Raw genomic sequence first — 16346 nt, 5'->3', positions numbered from 1 at the left:
TTACCACCAAGGGTATGATAACTGTAAATCGTAAACCGTTAACCGTGGAGGAAGCAGGAGCTTCCTGGTGAAGACGGCCACGAGGTGCCGGGGGGTCTCCCGCAGCCTCGGTCTTGCTGCCAGACGCAGCCAGGCTCCCACGGCGCCCACGGCCAAGCTGACGCCCACGGCACCCACGGCACCATTGGGGGACAACAGGAGTTTGCTGATGCTCCTTGCTGCAGCAGCAAAGGCGCACCGTGGTACAGCCATGAGCGCGTCTTAAAGCCCTCGCCTGCCTCCCTCTAAGTCCAGACGTCTCTTTAACCCCGGTGCTGCTCTCTCCCGCAGGCAGACCACGTCTTCCCCTACCACGCACCTCTTCCTGCCATCCTCCGATGAGATTACGGTGACGAGCAAGGCCACCCCGGTATGTCTGCTGGGTCCCTTCTGCCCTGGCTCTGCGCGCGAGGTGCACGTTCCACCTAGCCTCACTATCCACCCCACTACGTCCATTAGGCCCCTCCACCCCATTACATCCAGCAGGGCATCTCCACCCTGACGTATCCACCATCCTGAACATTCAGCGGGGCCCCTCCGACCTGCCTCATCCGTTCCTCTGTGTCCAGCGAGGCACCTCCATCCCACTCTGTCCACAGGGGCAATTCTGTCCTGGTACTTTGACCAGGGCACCTCCATCCTCCCGGGTCCTTTGGAGCACCTCCATCCTGCCACATTGATCAGGAAACCTCCATTCCACAGCATCTCTAAGGGCACCTTCCTCCTGACATGTCTATCCACCTGTGGCCATAAAGGCACCTCTGTCCTGCCACGCGCCATGTCCATCCCACCACATCCACCAGTGCAACTCCATCCCACCACATCCATACTGAGACACTCCATCCCACCGGGCACATCCCACCGTGTCCTTAGGGGCACATGGTGCAAGCACGGCTCCTGCACATGGACTGGAGGTCTTTCTACAGCCTTTTGCCGCTGCTGCTGCTGCTGCTACTGGTGAATTCGGCGCGGGGACCCAGTTGACCGTCCTGGGTAAGTCGCTCAACTCCTCGCAGTCTTTCCTTCCCCACTGGGAAATCAGGGCATTTCTGCGATTTTTCGGTGATTTGGGGACTTCTTCTCGGACTCGGTGGTGGGCTGGGCTCTGCCGCCGCTGTGGGGCAGGCACGAAGCGCGCCATTACGGACCTGGCCTCGACTCGGAGGACTCCGGCGTGCGCCCCGTGGGGAAATTGGTCCCCAGGAAGGTCCAGAGAGGCTCTTTTCTTCTTCGTGGGGAAATTAGTCCCCAGGAAGGTCCAGAGAGGCTCTTTTCTTCTTCGTAGGGAAATTAGTCCCCAGGAAGGTCCAGAGAGGCTCTTTTCTTCTTCGTAGGGAAATTGGTCCCCAGGAAGGTCCAGAGAGGCTCTTTTCTTCTTTGTGGGGAAATTGGTCCCCAGGAAGGTCCAGAGAGGCTCTTTTCTTCTTCGTAGGGAAATTGGTCCCCAGGAAGGTCCAGAGAGGCTCTTTTCTTCTTTGTGGGGAAATTAGTCCCCAGGAAGGTCCAGAGAGGCTCTTTTCTTCTTCGTGGGGAAGTTAGTCCCCAGGAAGGTCCAGAGAGGCTCTTTTCTTCTTCGTAGGGAAATTGGTCCCCAGGAAGGTCCAGAGAGGCTCTTTTCTTCTTTGTGGGGAAATTAGTCCCCAGGAAGGTCCAGAGAGGCTCTTTTCTTCTTCGTGGGGAAGTTAGTCCCCAGGAAGGTCCAGAGAGGCTCTTTTCTTCTTCGTAGGGAAATTAGTCCCCAGGAAGGTCCAGAGAGGCTCTTTTCTTCTTTGTGGGGAAATTAGTCCCCAGGAAGGTCCAGAGAGGCTCTTTTCTTCTTCGTGGGGAAGTTAGTCCCCAGGAAGGTCCAGAGAGGCTCTTTTCTTCTTTGTGGGGAAATTGGTCCCCAGGAAGGTCCAGAGAGGCTCTTTTCTTCTTTGTGGGGAAGTTAGTCCCCAGGAAGGTCCAGAGAGGCTCTTTTCTTCTTCGTAGGGAAATTGGTCCCCAGGAAGGTCCAGAGAGGCTCTTTTCTTCTTCGTGGGGAAATTAGTCCCCAGGAAGGTCCAGAGAGGCTCTTTTCTTCTTCGTAGGGAAATTGGTCCCCAGGAAGGTCCAGAGAGGCTCTTTTCTTCTTTGTGGGGAAATTAGTCCCCAGGAAGGTCCAGAGAGGCTCTTTTCTTCTTCGTAGGGAAATTAGTCCCCAGGAAGGTCCAGAGAGGCTCTTTTCTTCTTTGTGGGGAAATTAGTCCCCAGGAAGGTCCAGAGAGGCTCTTTTCTTTTCGTAGGGAAATTGGTCCCCAGGAAGGTCCAGAGAGGCTCTTTTCTTCTTTGTGGGGAAATTAGTCCTTAGGAAGGTCCAGAGAGGCTCTTTTCTTCTTCGTGGGGAAATTAGTCCCCAGGAAGGTCCAGAGAGGCTCTTTTCTTCTTCGTGGGGAAATTAGTCCCCAGGAAGGTCCAGAGAGGCTCTTTTCTTCTTCGTGGGGAAATTAGTCCCCAGGAAGGTCCAGAGAGGCTCTTTTCTTCTTCGTGGGGAAGTTAGTCCCCAGGACGGTCCGAGCCCTTAAGCCTCAGAGCGGAGGAGCAAGTCCCCCGTGCTGATCGCGGCCCAGGCCCTTTCTCCCCGGACGCCGCGCCAAGCTCCTGCAGGAAGGGCCGCGGCTGCCGCCGGCGCCATGCTGCCGCACGGCCAGCGCTCTTTGGGCGCGGGGCTGAAAGGCTCCCCGCCGCGCCGAGCAAAGCGGCCTGTCCTGGGGCTCTGCAGCAAAACTCTCCGGCAGCGGCGTAAAGGCGTCTGATTTTTTTTCCCCCATGCTGGGGGGGGGGAGTGGGTTGAAGCTTAGTCTGTGGAAAGCGCTGATGAACATAACTTTGTCCCTCGTCCTGCTGTGCCCCATCCTGCTGCCCTGTCACTGTGCCCCACGCTCGTCCCCATGCCCTGGGTGTCATCCTGATAAACACAGCAGCTGGACTTGCGCTGGCTCTATGGGTTTCACGGATCACGGAATCAGTAATGTTGGCAGGGACCTCTGGAGATCATCTAGTCCAACCCCCCTGCTCAAGCAGGGTCACCTAGAGCGTGTTAGACAGGGTTGCATCCAGGCAGGTATTGAATATCTCCAGAGAAGGAGGCTCCACCGCCTCTCTGGGCAACCTGGCACAAGAACATAGTTGATAAAAACACAGATTTAAGTGGTTTATGAAAGAGGAAAACTTTAAAAAAAGAAAAAAAAAGATTGAAGGAAGACCAGACAAGCAGACATTTTAACACAAAACAAAGCATCTCTCTTTGGTTTGGAATATCAGAGCTCTGCCCACCACTAAGTACAGGATGGGACAATCATAACATTGCTATCTTGTCCTCTCTTCTCTGCCACTTACTTACTGCACACACTTACTCACTACATTTTAGCTCTAATTAGAGTATTGCTCCTGTGTGTGACTGGTACCCAAACACACGCAGGAGTTTTGATCCTGACAAAATTCTGGGCAAATGTAGATCAGCAGTACATAGAAATGGATTGGGGCAACGAAAAGCAGCCAGAGCAAGACACAAGCGTAGCCCACCACTGAGCAGGTCAGAACTGCAAGGCCTAAGCAGCGTAAAGAGGAGAAGCGAAGGTAAAACTCAGATAATCCCAGCTGGTGAAGGGAGGGAAAAAAGAAGCTGGTGAAAACGATTTTAAACTTCAATGGTAACTTGAAAAATAATTCAAGAAATTCAACAAAAGATATTCCGTAGGTCAACAACTTGACAGGGTCCATGAACGACTGAGGAGTATGTGACACGTCCTAGTGACAAGAACCACTGAAGAACAATCACTATTTTCATCACATATTGAAACCATGAGAGTTTTCAGGTATCGTTATGCTCTCAGGACAGTTACTATGGAGGCAGGTGCACACAAACACCACCGAAAATTGTCCCATTTCCTCTGACTCAGCTGCCAGCAAGCAGCCAGCCAACAATACCGAGGCCGGGGGAATCGAGCCTGAACTTGAAGGCAACTTTCATGTCTCTAGGACATATTTAGCTCCAAAATTAAGCCCTACTTTTTGTCAAATCTTCTGCTAGATAACCACACCTATTACTGTAAAAAGTCAGAAATAAATCCCTGGCAAGGGGATGTGGAGAGGAACAAAGCAATACTGCTAGGGACTGCAGCATTAACCATGTGCCAACTCGAAATGCCCGAGCTTAAAATATCTTTGTTGCAATCAGATGATAACTGACCACGCAAGAGAGCAGCCACAACCAGTTCTGCGTTCTTAGACCAAGCGCTGTTCATGATAGCACTCAGCTATCGCGAATCAGTCTCATCTCTTGAAAGACATCCGCCTTGCAGAAAGGGATGAGCTAAAGGAAAAGCAAAGTTCGGGGGGTAATTCCTGTGATACCCTTTTGAATAGTGGTGCATGACACGGCTTGCAATTACCCTAAGGCTGGTACCACAATCAGAAATTCCCCAGGCAAACCAAGAGAGGAAGAAAACTACAGAAAAACAAAATAAAATAAAAAAGATCCCACTACCATCTCTGCGTCTCTTTTGCACAGGCCTGTTGCCAGTGCTGCCCTTCCCTCCCCACAGTAGCATCAGCTTCTGCCCGGCAGGGTCTTTGCACGGCTGGGGCCTCCCTCCCTGGAGACCTTGCCGCACCTCGGCCGGGCTCGTGGGCCCCGGGAGGTGGAGCGAGCGCAGCAGGTCTCTGCTCGTGTGCGTCCCTGCTGCCTCCGCTGTGTCCTGCCACAGCCAGCGCTCCGCAGGCAGCGCTGCCCGGGACGGGGACGGCGACGGGGACGGCGACGGCGACGGGGAGCCCGGCTGCGCCTGCGCTGCTGGACTAGCCCGTCGCCGAGCCTCCGCCGGCACCCAGCGGGGGCTGCTGCAGCCTCGGTAATTCCTGGCGGCGGCGTTGGCGTGTCCCTAGGCAGTCACGCGCTCTGCCAGCCGCGCTCCCTCCTCCTCCCGCTCCTTGGCAGCGGGCGCGAGGCGCTGCAGCTCCACGGCTTTGCTGCGGCGGCGCCCAGACCCGTGGCTTACTTTAGGAGCAGAAAACCTCACTAATTATTGATTAAAAGATGCAGCTAAACTGGCTCCTTAAGCAGCAGTCGGGCAAGGAGCAATTGCTGCATCATCCATCAGCGGCCGCATCTCCTCCAGGACACGGCTCCTCCCGCCTCCGGCAACCAGGGCAATTCTCAGGCCTCGCAGGCGCGTTCGATTTTACTCGTAATGAGTCTTTTAACCAAAAATTGAACGCTGCCTTTGGAAATCGTGCTGCGAGCAGTGCTTTGTAGCTGCATTGTGCAAAATCTGGCGATGTCCTGCCGCGGGGCCCGGGCCCTCCTCGCCGCTCCGCACACCCCGGGGCGGCCCCGAAAGCTGCCGCCATCCCCCCACCCACGAGTAAAACTACTGTCCCTGCTACTCGTGTTTCTTGATGGGATTTTCTAATTATTCAGTCTTCTGATTAAAAGCAAAACTCGAGGGTTTTCACCCAGCTGCAGCTCTCGTGCTTGCTCTCTGCAGAGTCCTTTGGTGCAATTTTAAACAGTTGTTTTAATTTTTTTTTCCAATTGCCAATAATTTCACGTGGAAGGGGCCCTAACTGAGCAAGCGAGTCGCTTCAGGAGCGCACTAATCAGCTGCAGAAAGAGGCGACAGGCCCCGCCGGGGTGGAGGGGCTGCGCTGCCCGCCGGGGCCGGGGCCGGGACCGGCAGCAGGCGACGTGCCAGAGCCCCCGGCCGCAGCGCGCGGCGGTGCCGGGGCGCGCACGGCGCAGGCCGCGTACGGCCGGCCGAAGCCGAGCGGGGCCGGCGGAGGCTGGTGAAACCTTCCTGGCGCACCCAGCAAAGCGCCGGGCGACGTGGCGCACCGGGGGGTTTCCGGCAGCCGGCGGGCGCAGCTGCGAGGCACGCAAATAGCGGCGCTTCCTGCAGGCAGCGGGGCTGAAACTCGAAAGCAAGAGCCGGGCGCTAAGAATAGCCGCAGCGAGGCGCGGGCGGGAGCCGGGGAGCGCTGGGCGGCAGCGCGGCCTCGCCGCGGGGCCGGCGTGGGAGGGCGGCACGGCCTGGCTCGCGCGGGGAGCTGGCAGAGTCCTGCCCTGTCCCCGAACACCCCTGCTCAGAGAGCTGGGCTGCGGGAGAGGCCGTGCAAATCCGGCCCCGGCACCCCAGAGCATCCAGGTTGGCCCTCCGTGCCGGCCCTGCCCTGGCAGGACACCTGCGGCCACCGCCGGGGCTGCACAAACACGGTGCCCACTTGGTCACAGCCAAACCTGGCCGGCATTTTGCAGTCTGTGCAGCGGGAGAGTGCTCAGCCCCACGGCCATTACAGCCCCTCTGCAGCACGAGCCCCCAGGGCGCAGCCAGCTGCTACCCACGGGGAGCACAGTGCTATGAGGAGCCCGCTGCTATGGGGAGCTCAGTGCCATGGGGAGCCCAGTGCCATGGGGAGCTCGATGCAATGGGGAGCTCGATGCAATGGGGAGCTCGGTGCCATGGGGAGCTCGGTGCCATGGGGAGCCCGGTGCCATGGGGAGCTCGGTGCCATGGGGAGCTCGGTGCCATGGGGAGCTCGGTGCCATGGGGAGCCCGGTGCCATGGGGAGCCCGGTGCCATGGGGAGCTCGGTGCTGTGGGGAGCTCGGTGCTGTGGGGAGCCCAGTGCCATGGGGAGCCCAGTGCCATGGGGAGCTCGGTGCCATGGGGAGCACAGTGCTGTGGAGAGCCCAGTGCCGTGGGGAGCACAGTGCAATGTGGAGCTCGGTGCTGTGGGGAGCACAGTGCCATGGGGAGCCCAGTGCCATGGGGAGCCCAGTGCCATGGGGAGCTCAGTGCCATGGGGAGCACAGTGCTGTGGAGAGCCCAGTGCCGTGGGGAGCTCAGTGCCATGAGGAGCGCGGTGCCATGGGGAGCTCGGTGCTGTGGGGAGCACAGTGCTGTGAGGATCCCGGTGCAATGGGGAGCTCAGTGCAATGGGGATCTTGGTGCTGAGGGGAGCCCAGGGCCATGGGGAGCTTGGAGCAGTGGGGATCCCGGTGCTGCAGGGAGCATGGTACTGTGGAGAGCTTGGTGCAATGGGGAGCTCGGTGCTGTGGGGCTCCTGGTGCAATGGGAAGCTCAGTGCCATGGGGCAAATGGGAGCTCGGGGCTGTGGGGATCTTGGTGCAATGGGGATCTCAGTGCCATGGGGATCCTGGTGCAAATGGGAGCTCGGTGCTGCAGGGATCCTGGAGCAGTAAGTAGCCTGGTGCAACGAGGAGTTTGGTGCAATATGGAACCTGGTGCCATGGGGAGGTTGGTGCCATGGGGAGCCTGGTGCAGCAGGGACCCTGGTGCCGTGGGGAGGTTGGTGCCATGGGGAGCCTGGTGCAGCAGGGACCCTGGTGCCGTGGGGAGGTTGGTGCCATGGGGAGCCTGGTGCAGCAGGGACCCTGGTGCCATGGGGAGGTTGGTGCCATGGGGAGCCTGGTGCAGCAGGGACCCTGGTGCCGTGGGGAGGTTGGTGCCGTGGAGAGCCTGGTGCAGCAGGGACCCTGGTGCCGTGGGGAGGTTGGTGCCGTGGAGAGCCTGGTGCAGCAGGGACCCTGGTGCCATGGGGAGGTTGGTGCCGTGGGGAGCCTGATGCAGCAGGGACCCTGGTGCCGTGGGGAGGTTGGTGCCGTGGGGAGCCTGGTGCAGCAGGGACCCTGGTGCCGTGGGGAGGTTGGTGCCGTGGGGAGCCTGGTGCAGCAGGGACCCTGGTGCCGTGGGGATCCTGGTACAGCAGGGACCCTGGTGCCATGGGGAGGTTGGTGCCATGGGGAGCCTGGTGCAGCAGGGACCCTGGTGCTGTGGGGAGGTTGGTGCCGTGGGGAGCCTGGTGCAGCAGGGACCCTGGTGCCGTGGGGATCTCTGGGCCACAGGGAACTTGGTGCCGGAGCCCCCAGGCCCCAAAGCCGGACACACGGAGGAGCCTGGTCCGGCAGTGCAGGGACCTGGTGCCCTCCCGCCTCATCCTCGCGAGCAGCACGGAGGCAGCAAAGGCCGCTGCCGGTGTCGCACGGCTTCTTCCAGGAACGCGGCGGGCAGCGTTTCCATGATTAAGAATTGCATCGAAACAGCCGAAACCGAAGCCCAGCCGCCCGCCCAGGTGGCCCCCGCGCAGCTGTGCCACCACCGCCGGGGCGGCCCCGGGGCTAAATTTGCCGCGGGCTGGCGCAGGCGCCCAATCGGGGCCCCACACGCCGGGCCCCCGCGCCCCGAGAGGGGGAAGCGAAAGCTCTCCAGGGGGTGCCGCGGCCCCGCGGCCGGCGAGGGGGTCGCGGGGCGCCGCAGCGTGGCCGACGGGGAGCCCCGCAGGACGGGGCAGAGCCCAGGGCCCGGGGAGGGGAGCGCAGCGCGGGGCCGCTCCCGCCCCGGCCGCCGGCGGCAGCGCCTGCCGTGGCAGCGCCAGCGGGACGCTGAGCGGCAGCGCCTGCGGAAAGCGCGTGGCAGGGGACTTCTTAATTGTGCTGGACGTGAGACATAATTAAACGAAATAAATAAATGTTTCATGCCACTTCACTCGAAAACATTACCTGACCGATACAGCACACTTGCAAAGAAAAATGCATTTGCATAGCTGTGTCAAAACAGCAACCGCCGCATGGCGCAGCTGGACGGCGGAAACTTGCTGGATGAGCGGAGCTGCGGGACAGGGTATTTGCAATGTTGTTTTATTTATGTGTGCACAAAAACACGCGCAGGGCCTGTACTGAGGTAAACAGCACCAAATATAAAAGCTCAGGGTCGTAAACAAGTTGTAAACAAGCTGAGTCAAATAAAAAATAAGTGCCTTCAAGCCACTCCAAAATATTTTTCACCTGAATTTTAGAACATCAAAAACATCAAGGTCGCGCCAGAATGGCACGGAAGGGAAGAAAGCACTTGTTTTCTACTAACGTCTGGGGCAAAAAGCCAGCTTGCCCAACGCAGACTGTGCTCAGAGACACGTTTTTCTCACAGTGACCTTTCTTGAAAATGTATTCTAGCTAAGTTTCATTGCTGTTCAAGACTCGTAAGTTTTTAATCTGAATGTTAAGAAGTGCCCAGCGGGCACCGCTGCGGGAGCGAGGGTGGGGGACGTGCGGCCAGGACAGTGGAAGTGGCGCCCGGGGCCCGTGCTCAGCCCGAGCTGCTTTTTGCAGCGCCCGGCTCCAGCCCCAGTCCGGCTCAGCGCCTTCGTGCTAAACGATCGAGGAAGCTCTTTAAACCGAAAGCAGATTTTTTTTTTTTTTTGCACCGTGCAACCGCCCACCCCGGCGGGACGCGCCCGCGCCGGGAGGGCCGCGGCTCTGCTGAGGGCGCAGTGCTCGCCACTGCTCGGGGTTTTGTTGCTTTTGAACGCGTGCAAGCGCATGCAGCGGGAGAGGAGCCCCGGGGCTCCCACCCGGAGGGTTTCCCTGCCGCCGGCGCCGGAGGGGCAAAGGCAGCGGCACTGTGGGAAGCCCCCAGCGGCGGGGGAGCCCCGGCGGGCACCGGCGGACCGTGGGCTCTCCCCGCACGGCCCCGGCGGCCCCTCCACCGTCACCGTTCCCGCCGCTCCCACCCGGGCACCTGGGCGCCGGCAGCCGGCCCGGCCCGGCCCGCGCTCTGCCCTGGCCAGATGTGCCGACCGCAGCACCAGGAGGTCCAAAACAACCATTTGCCTTCGCTAAAATTATGTCCCAGCAGCAAACAAGCGGCCGGCTTGGCCAAACACCAGCTGGGATCTCGAAATAGCCCGCTCGGCACGGGGGACAAGTGTCCCAGCACGTGGCAAAGGCAGCGTCCCCTCCCCGGCCCCTCGGCGAGGACGCGTGGGCAAGGAGCAGAGGCCGCTTTTCGGCCCCGTTTCGGTGACGCCGCTCTGAGGCTTTTCCAGGTCCCCATTCCCCGCGTGCCTGCGGTGGTGCAGCGCTCCCGCGCGAGGGACGCGGGGAGCCGGGGTATCCCAGGAAGGGGGCTCGCGGCGGTGATAGCCCAGTGGGGTGCTCCAGCACCTCCCCAAATTCAGGGGGGAAAAAGCACCTGAGCTTCTCCGGAGTGCACGGCACGGCCCAGGAAAGTGGGGACGGCTCTGTGCCCGCTGCCGGGCACACGCAGTGCCGGTGCCCGGCGGGGGAAGCGGGACAGCGCCGCCGGCGCCTGCGAATGCACCCGGCGTGCGCCGGCGGCCACTCTGGAGCGTGCTGAGCCAGGGCCCCGGCTGGCCACGCCGAGCGGGGCCGACCTCGGCAGCCCGGCGGGTGCCCTGCGCGCGCGAGGCGAGGCGCTGGGGCGGCACCGAGCGAGCCTCCGCTCAGCTCCTCCCGGGAGGGCTTTGTCCCCGAGGATGCCCGGGGCAGGAGAGGAGGTGCTGGAGAGAGCAGATGGACGTGCACAGAAGAGATGGACACGGAGATGGACATGGACGTGGACGTGGAGGTGGACGTGGGCGTGGAGATGGAGACGGAGACGGAGCCAGCGAGGAAGCTGAGCCACCTTGCGGCCGCTCGGGCCGGCGCCCGCCCCGGCGGGGCCGGAGCTCTGCGCGGTCGCGGAGACACCTCGTGGTCGCCCCGGTGCAAGGCGGCGGGCGGCGGGGGCTGTTTGCAGGGCGGCAGCGATCCCCGGGGTGGCCCCAGCAGTGGCCCCAGCCAAGGCGAGGGGCCAGGGTGGGGGGGGGCAGGTCGGTTCCTGGGGGGGTGCAAAACCCCCGCGATCCTGCTGCGGTTGGGGAGCCACCGGCGCCAGGCTGGCCGCGGTGCTCGGTGACCTGCCGCCGGCGCCGAGCAAGGGGGACTTTCCCCTGCGGTGCCCTCGGGCTCCCCCGAAACCGGGGCAGCGTTCGGGGCGCCCGGGTTATTCCCATGTGCCCGGGCTGCTCCCGGGCAGGGGGTCCCGGCGGGCGCGCGGGAGGGGGCGAGCGGCAGCGTCCTGACCGCGGACGTGGCCTCCTGGAGGACGCGGCCTCCGGCGGGACCCGGCCTCGGCCTGTGCCGCAGGGAGCCGCGCTCGTGCCGCCCCGCGTGCCGCGGGGACGGGCCATTACCCGCGCTAACGAGGACCCGAAGGGAAGGTCGGGCGCCGGGGGCCGCCGGCAAGGTCGCCGCTTCCAGCGGGCGCCGCGGCCGCGGGGACGGGGTCCGGCGGGAGGCGAAGGACGGTCCTCGCGCTCCCGGCTGGGCCCCCCACCCCGCTCCCTGCACGGCCCCGCCGCGGCTCCCTGCCCGCTCCGGGCTCCACCGCCGCGGCCTAAAGCAAAGGGCGCTCGCCCGGCCGACGGCCCTCCTCGCTCTCCGCTTTATTTCTCCCCCCGGCAGGAACGCGCGCGCGCGCGGGGCCGGGGGCTACGCGGGGGCCAGGCCCAGCAGCAGCGGCAGCAGGAGCAGCGGGGCCGAGGGCAGGCGGTGGTGGCGGCGGCGGCCCCCGCGCGCGGCGGCCCGGCTCGTCGCGGCGTCCCGCGACGCCAGGACGCGGCGGCCGCGCAGGGGCTGCGGCGGGCGGAAGTTGTCGGTCATCTTGAGGAGCAGGGCGCCGGCGGCCGGGAAGTGGACGGTGTCCACGAACGCCGTGAGCTGCGGAGGAGGCAGAGGAAGGAGCCGCCAACCCCCCCTCCAGCGCGCCCGGCCTCAGCCGCGGCGCGCTAAACCCTGCCCCGGCAGCGGGTAAGACGCAGCTCCGCGGGACCCCCCGAGGGGACGAGCTCCCTCCCTGCCTCCCTCCCCCAGTTTGTCCCCAGATCCGCTCTGCGGATCGCGCTGGCGGGCCGGGGGCGTGCGGCACGCGCGCGGCCGGGTGATCCGCGCCGGAGACGGCGCTGCCGGTGGGCGGTCACGCGTCCGCCGCCTAATCCGTGCCGGGGGGGCTAGCTGCCAGGGCGCCGCGCGCTCCGCGGCAGATTGCTCCCTTGGCGCTATCGCTCAGACACAAGGGAAGGGGCTGCGCGCGGCGCGGGGCTGGGCGGACGCAGGTGACCCCGGTACCGGCCCGGCGCCGGGCTGGAGAGCCTGGCTGGAGGCACTCGCGTTACCAAACCGCGCAGGAGCAGCCCGGCAAGCACCGCTTTGGCCAGGTTGCCTGGGTCTGAAGATGCTAGTCACGCGCAGCGCTGACCCAGCGGCGCTGCAGCTAGGCGCCGCGGAAGCCGGGCTCTTTCCCGGGGCGAGCGAGCGGAGCCGGAGCGTGCCGCGGCATTACCTGCGCCTGGCCGATAGCCACGGGCTCCTCGAACACCGTCCAGACGACGACTTCGCTGCAGTCGGGGGTGGTCAGGGAGCCCTGGTAGCGGTAGTACTTGGAGAGCTGCGCGGCGCTCGGGAGCAGGTTGCTCAGGCGGAAAGTGGAGGCCAAATCCACAAAGTCTCCTGGAGAGACAGCGGGAGTCAGTGCCGCACCTCGTGCCACCACGGCCTGCCCAGCACCACCATCAGCCCCGGACCAGGATCTCTCCTCTGTCTGAAGACAACTCACCCTGGTGGGACACGTTCCTCAGGCCAGCCACGATGGTGTTGTAGTTGGAGTTATCCGTTTCCGAGACCTGCAGAGGGGAGCAGTGAGCAGTAAATGCTTGCACTTGAGCACCTGCCACCAAGTGGGTCCCCAAGCCCCGAGTCCCCACAGCCCAGCAGATGGGACAACAACTTTGCAAGGGGTTCCCCCTTCACACAAAGTTGGAGTAGGGTTCCCAGCACCGCTCACCTCCAAGGCTCACCAGGACCTCCTGTCCCAGCCAGCTTTCCTGGCTGCACAGGGCTATGAAACTCAAGAATTTAGAGCCTATTCTGGGGCAAAACCAAGATCTTTCTGAATACTTGGGAAGCGGGAGACACGTGCCGCCCCCGGCCCCCTTGGGCTCTTTCTTGTTCTCTTGGAGCAGCTGTAGGAAGCCTCTCCGCAGCACCATCACAACAAGCACGTTCCCATGAGAAGCTCCCAGAAAAGAGCATTTCCCAAGGAGACCCATGCTGTTCAGGCAGCTCTGCTGCAAATCCGCGGGGGCGTTTCCGATTCCCCATTTAGAGCAGAAGAATGTTTCGAGTCGGGGCAGGAAAATTCAGCCCCGCACGCGAGGGACAGCTCTGAGCTGACCACGCGCGGCCGGAGCCGGGCCACCAGCGCCCACCCGCAAGCAGCTCCATGCTGGGCGCCCTCCTTGCCGAGCCTCGGGCCCGGACGACGCCTCCCGGGCGCCGCACGGCGCCGCGGCCCCTCCGCCACCTCGCCGGGCTCCCGGCTCGCTTTGCTTCACAGAAGCGTGGCAGAGAGCGCCGTAAGCTCCGGGTGCGGATGGACAGAGAGAAGAGCTGTCCTGGAGCTCCTGCTGGTCTCCCCAGGCCCCCCCCCACCCCCCGCACTTACCTTGAAGAAGAAGCCGAGCACAGCCAGCCCGTTCGGGTGCCCCTTGGCCTCCCCGAGGCTCCGGTAGTTGACGTTGATGTGGACGATGTGCAGCTGGGGAAAGCGCAGAGGGGCTGGGCGCCGGCACCCGCCCACCCCCCGGAGCGAGGCGGCAGCTCCGGGGCGCCCGCGTCTCCCCAGCCAACCCGAGGACGGGCAGCGCCGAGCCAACCTCGCCCGGAAAAGATCCCCAATGCAGCCAAAGCGGCCGCAGGGCCCGGGGGCCTCGCCGGCAGGTTCGGGGAAAACCCAGGCGCCCCCGAGCAGGGGAGCTCCCTCGAAGGGGGAGCGGGCCGGGGGATCAGCAGCCCCTGCTCGCGCGCCAGCCGCCCGCCGGGGCATCTGCTGCTGTCCACAGCGAGCGAGTTCTGCCCGCTCTGACAGATGACAAACGTTGCACAGGCACAGGGCCTCTCTCCTCCAGCAGGAGCGCCGAGCGAGCGCCGGGGAGGACGCTCACGTGCGTGGGGCACGGGACTGGCGCTTCCCCCTCCCGGCCCTGCACGCCCCCTCCCAGGTTTCGTTAACACCTGCTGTACCGAAAGGACCCCGGAGACCTCCCGCAGCGGTGCTCCCGCTCCCGGCCGCGTGCCGCTCCGTGCGCTCCCGCTGCGGCACGGGAGCAGCAGCCGCCCGGGCGAGCGGCTGCGCCCAACGCGAGGTGCCGCGAGCCGCCCCCGGTGCCAGGGCGCGTTTGCGGCTCCGCGGCCCCCCGCGGCAGCAGGGCGCTGCTGGCTGCCCCCTACCTCCATGGGGAACTGGCGCCCGTCGAGGGTGTGCTCGGAGCCGTTGCCGGTGAGGCTGCCCCAGTGGAAGTGGAGCTGCAGAGCCCGGTAGGTGCCGGGCAGGCCCCCGCCGGTGATGTTGATGTGCTCGGCCGCCGAGTCGCCTTGCAGGCTCAGCACCACTGCGAGAGAGCCCGCGGGTGAGGAGGGCGCGGGGAGAGCGGCACGCTGCGGCCCGGCAAGCCCCGGGGCCGCCGCACCCCGCGGCCCCGCTCGACCACCGGCACCACGCAGCCGCCCGGGCAGAGGTCCCGCGTTCGCGCCGGCCAAGGAAGCGGCGCCCGGGGCCGAAGGCCGCAGCAGGAGCGCGGGCGCCCCGGCACGCACCCGTGTGCCCGTCGTTCGCCAGCCTCCACCTGCCCGCGGGGGCCCGGTCGTAGCCCTCGAAGAGGATGCGGCCGAGGCGGCCGTCCCTGCGCAGCCGGCGCCGGTCGATGTTAATGGGCGACTGCCGGCTGCCTCCGCAGGCGGCCTTCAGCTCCTTCCAGTGGCTGGGGCCTGCGGAGGAGGCGGCGCGGGGGCAGCGCGGGCGCGGCGGGACCCCCGCGCCGCCCCCCCGCCGCGCCGGGCCGGGGCCCCGACCGCGGCTGGGCCCCGAGGGCCGGTAAGTCACGCCTGACTTAACGCTCCTCGGACACGGGTAATGCGCGGGACACGGTGCACCCGCGCCCAAGAGCCATAAAACAGTTGGACCGTCACAGCTAATTACCTGCTCGTCGATCCTTAATTAACCTTTTACAAGCTATTTGCGTGCTTCAAGACGAAGCGGCACCAGCCGCTGTATCGCGGGGCGCACGCTTGTTTTCCCAGCCAAAACGCTCGTTTTCCCGGCTCCCGGAACGGCGCAGTGGCCGCAGCGCCCTGCTCCCCCCCCCCGACCCAGCCAGGACGTCGGTATCGCGGGTGGCGCTGGGGGCGAGCGCGAAAAACCCGGGTTTTCCTCTGCTTCCACCAGCAGCGGGGAGGCCAGTCCTGCCGCCGGCAGCACGCGGCGAGCGACCCTCGCCGGAGGCGGCGCTGAGCCCGCACCGTGCCGCGCCGCTCCGAGGGGCTCCCGGGGTTTTCCTCGCTGTGTTCGGGAGCGCGCTCGGGCCGCCAGCAGCTCCGCGCGACGCGACGCGGCTCAGCTCCCCGAGCCCTCTCCCCCCCGCCGCCGGGGCCGGGCGCCGGAGCGGCCCGAGGGCAGCTCGGCTGCTTCCCTGCGGGAAAGTCGGAGCGCAGCCTGGCTGCGAAGCAGAAACGGGGGTGGATGGACGGACGGACGGGTGGACGGGGCAGAGCGCGCCCCGGCCGCGGGGCGCCCGCGCCGCAGTACTCACCGCACGCGGGGTCCTGCGAATCGTAGCACCACTGCCCTGCGGGGGAGAGGAGAGCTCAGGCGAGGGAGCCGCCGGCCCCACGCGCCCCGCTCAGAAGTCCCGGTTGCTGCCTGCAACGGGTGCGTGGGAACGTGCCCGAAGGGGGCACGGCGAGGAGGAGGAGGAGGAGGAGGAGGAGGAGGAGGAGGGAAGGCAGCTCGCTGCGGGTGCACCCCGGAGAGCTTCGCTGCGGCCGGCGGGGAGGCAGAGCCCGCGGGGGGCGGGAGCCTCCTCGGCGCCCGCGGCCCGACGCGCCCCAGCGGCGCGTCCCGGGGGGAAGGGGACAAACCGGGCCGGCAGCGCGGAGCCCCCGGCCCGCCCCGGCCGCCCGCTCACCCGCGGCGGCCGCGCGGAGGAGCAGGGGCAGCGCCAGGAGAGCGGCGCCGAGCCGCCGCGGCCCCATGGCGGGGCGCGAGGCGCGAGCGGGCCCGCGAGGGCGCCGGGCGCTGCCAGCCGCCGCGGCTGCCAGCCGGAGAAACCCTCAGCTCCAGCCTGCGCGCCGCGCTTAAATATTCATGGCACAGGCTGAGTTTTTAACTCCTCGCCTGCTAGCGGGCAGCACCGGCCCGGCCCCCGGCAGCCCCTCCCCGCGCCGCCCGCCGCACCAGGCCACCTGCCTGGCCGCGAGGGCTCGCGAGGCCGAGCGCCGGCAGCGGCCGCCTCCGGCAGCCCCCGGCCTCCGAGGAGCCCGGCCGGGCGCTCCAGGGCCCCGGCACCCGCCCGCGGCGGCTCCCGGCAGCGGTCGCCGCCTGCACCCGCCACCCGCACCTCGGCCTCGCACGGCCCCCCCGGAGCAGTTATTCT

General features: G+C 65.1%; 1 protein-coding gene across 1 annotated transcript; it reads right to left on the bottom strand.

The window, feature by feature from the left end:
* LOC134148379 (carbonic anhydrase 15-like) lies at positions 1-15945 on the bottom strand. The gene is made up of 9 exons (XM_062590360.1): positions 15879-15945; positions 15504-15539; positions 14512-14682; positions 14146-14306; positions 13361-13453; positions 12473-12539; positions 12200-12366; positions 11448-11577; positions 1-218 (listed from the first exon to the last, which is right to left on the bottom strand). The coding sequence occupies exons 1-9, from the start codon at positions 15943-15945 to the stop codon at positions 1-3; spliced, it is 1110 nt and encodes a 369-aa protein (XP_062446344.1).
* Positions 15946-16346: the final 401 nt, after the last annotated feature.

This window comes from Rhea pennata, chromosome 17 (assembly GCF_028389875.1).
Source record: "Rhea pennata isolate bPtePen1 chromosome 17, bPtePen1.pri, whole genome shotgun sequence".
Classification (NCBI taxonomy): Eukaryota; Metazoa; Chordata; class Aves; order Rheiformes; family Rheidae; genus Rhea; species Rhea pennata.
Note: the sequence above shows the minus strand (reverse complement) of the source record. Positions and strands in the feature narration are given on the sequence as shown.

Excerpts from the sequence above, each read along its gene's own strand:
- LOC134148379 (XM_062590360.1), bottom strand. The coding sequence starts at position 15,945 with ATGGGGCCGCGGCGGCTCGGCGCCGCTCTCCTGGCGCTGCCCCTGCTC. Across the intron at positions 13,454-14,145 it reads GGCGCCAGTTCCCCATGGAG|CTGCACATCGTCCACATCAA; the intron begins GTAGGGGGCAGC and ends CGCTTTCCCCAG. Across the intron at positions 12,367-12,472 it reads GAGGAACGTGTCCCACCAGG|GAGACTTTGTGGATTTGGCC; the intron begins GTGAGTTGTCTT and ends CTGTCTCTCCAG.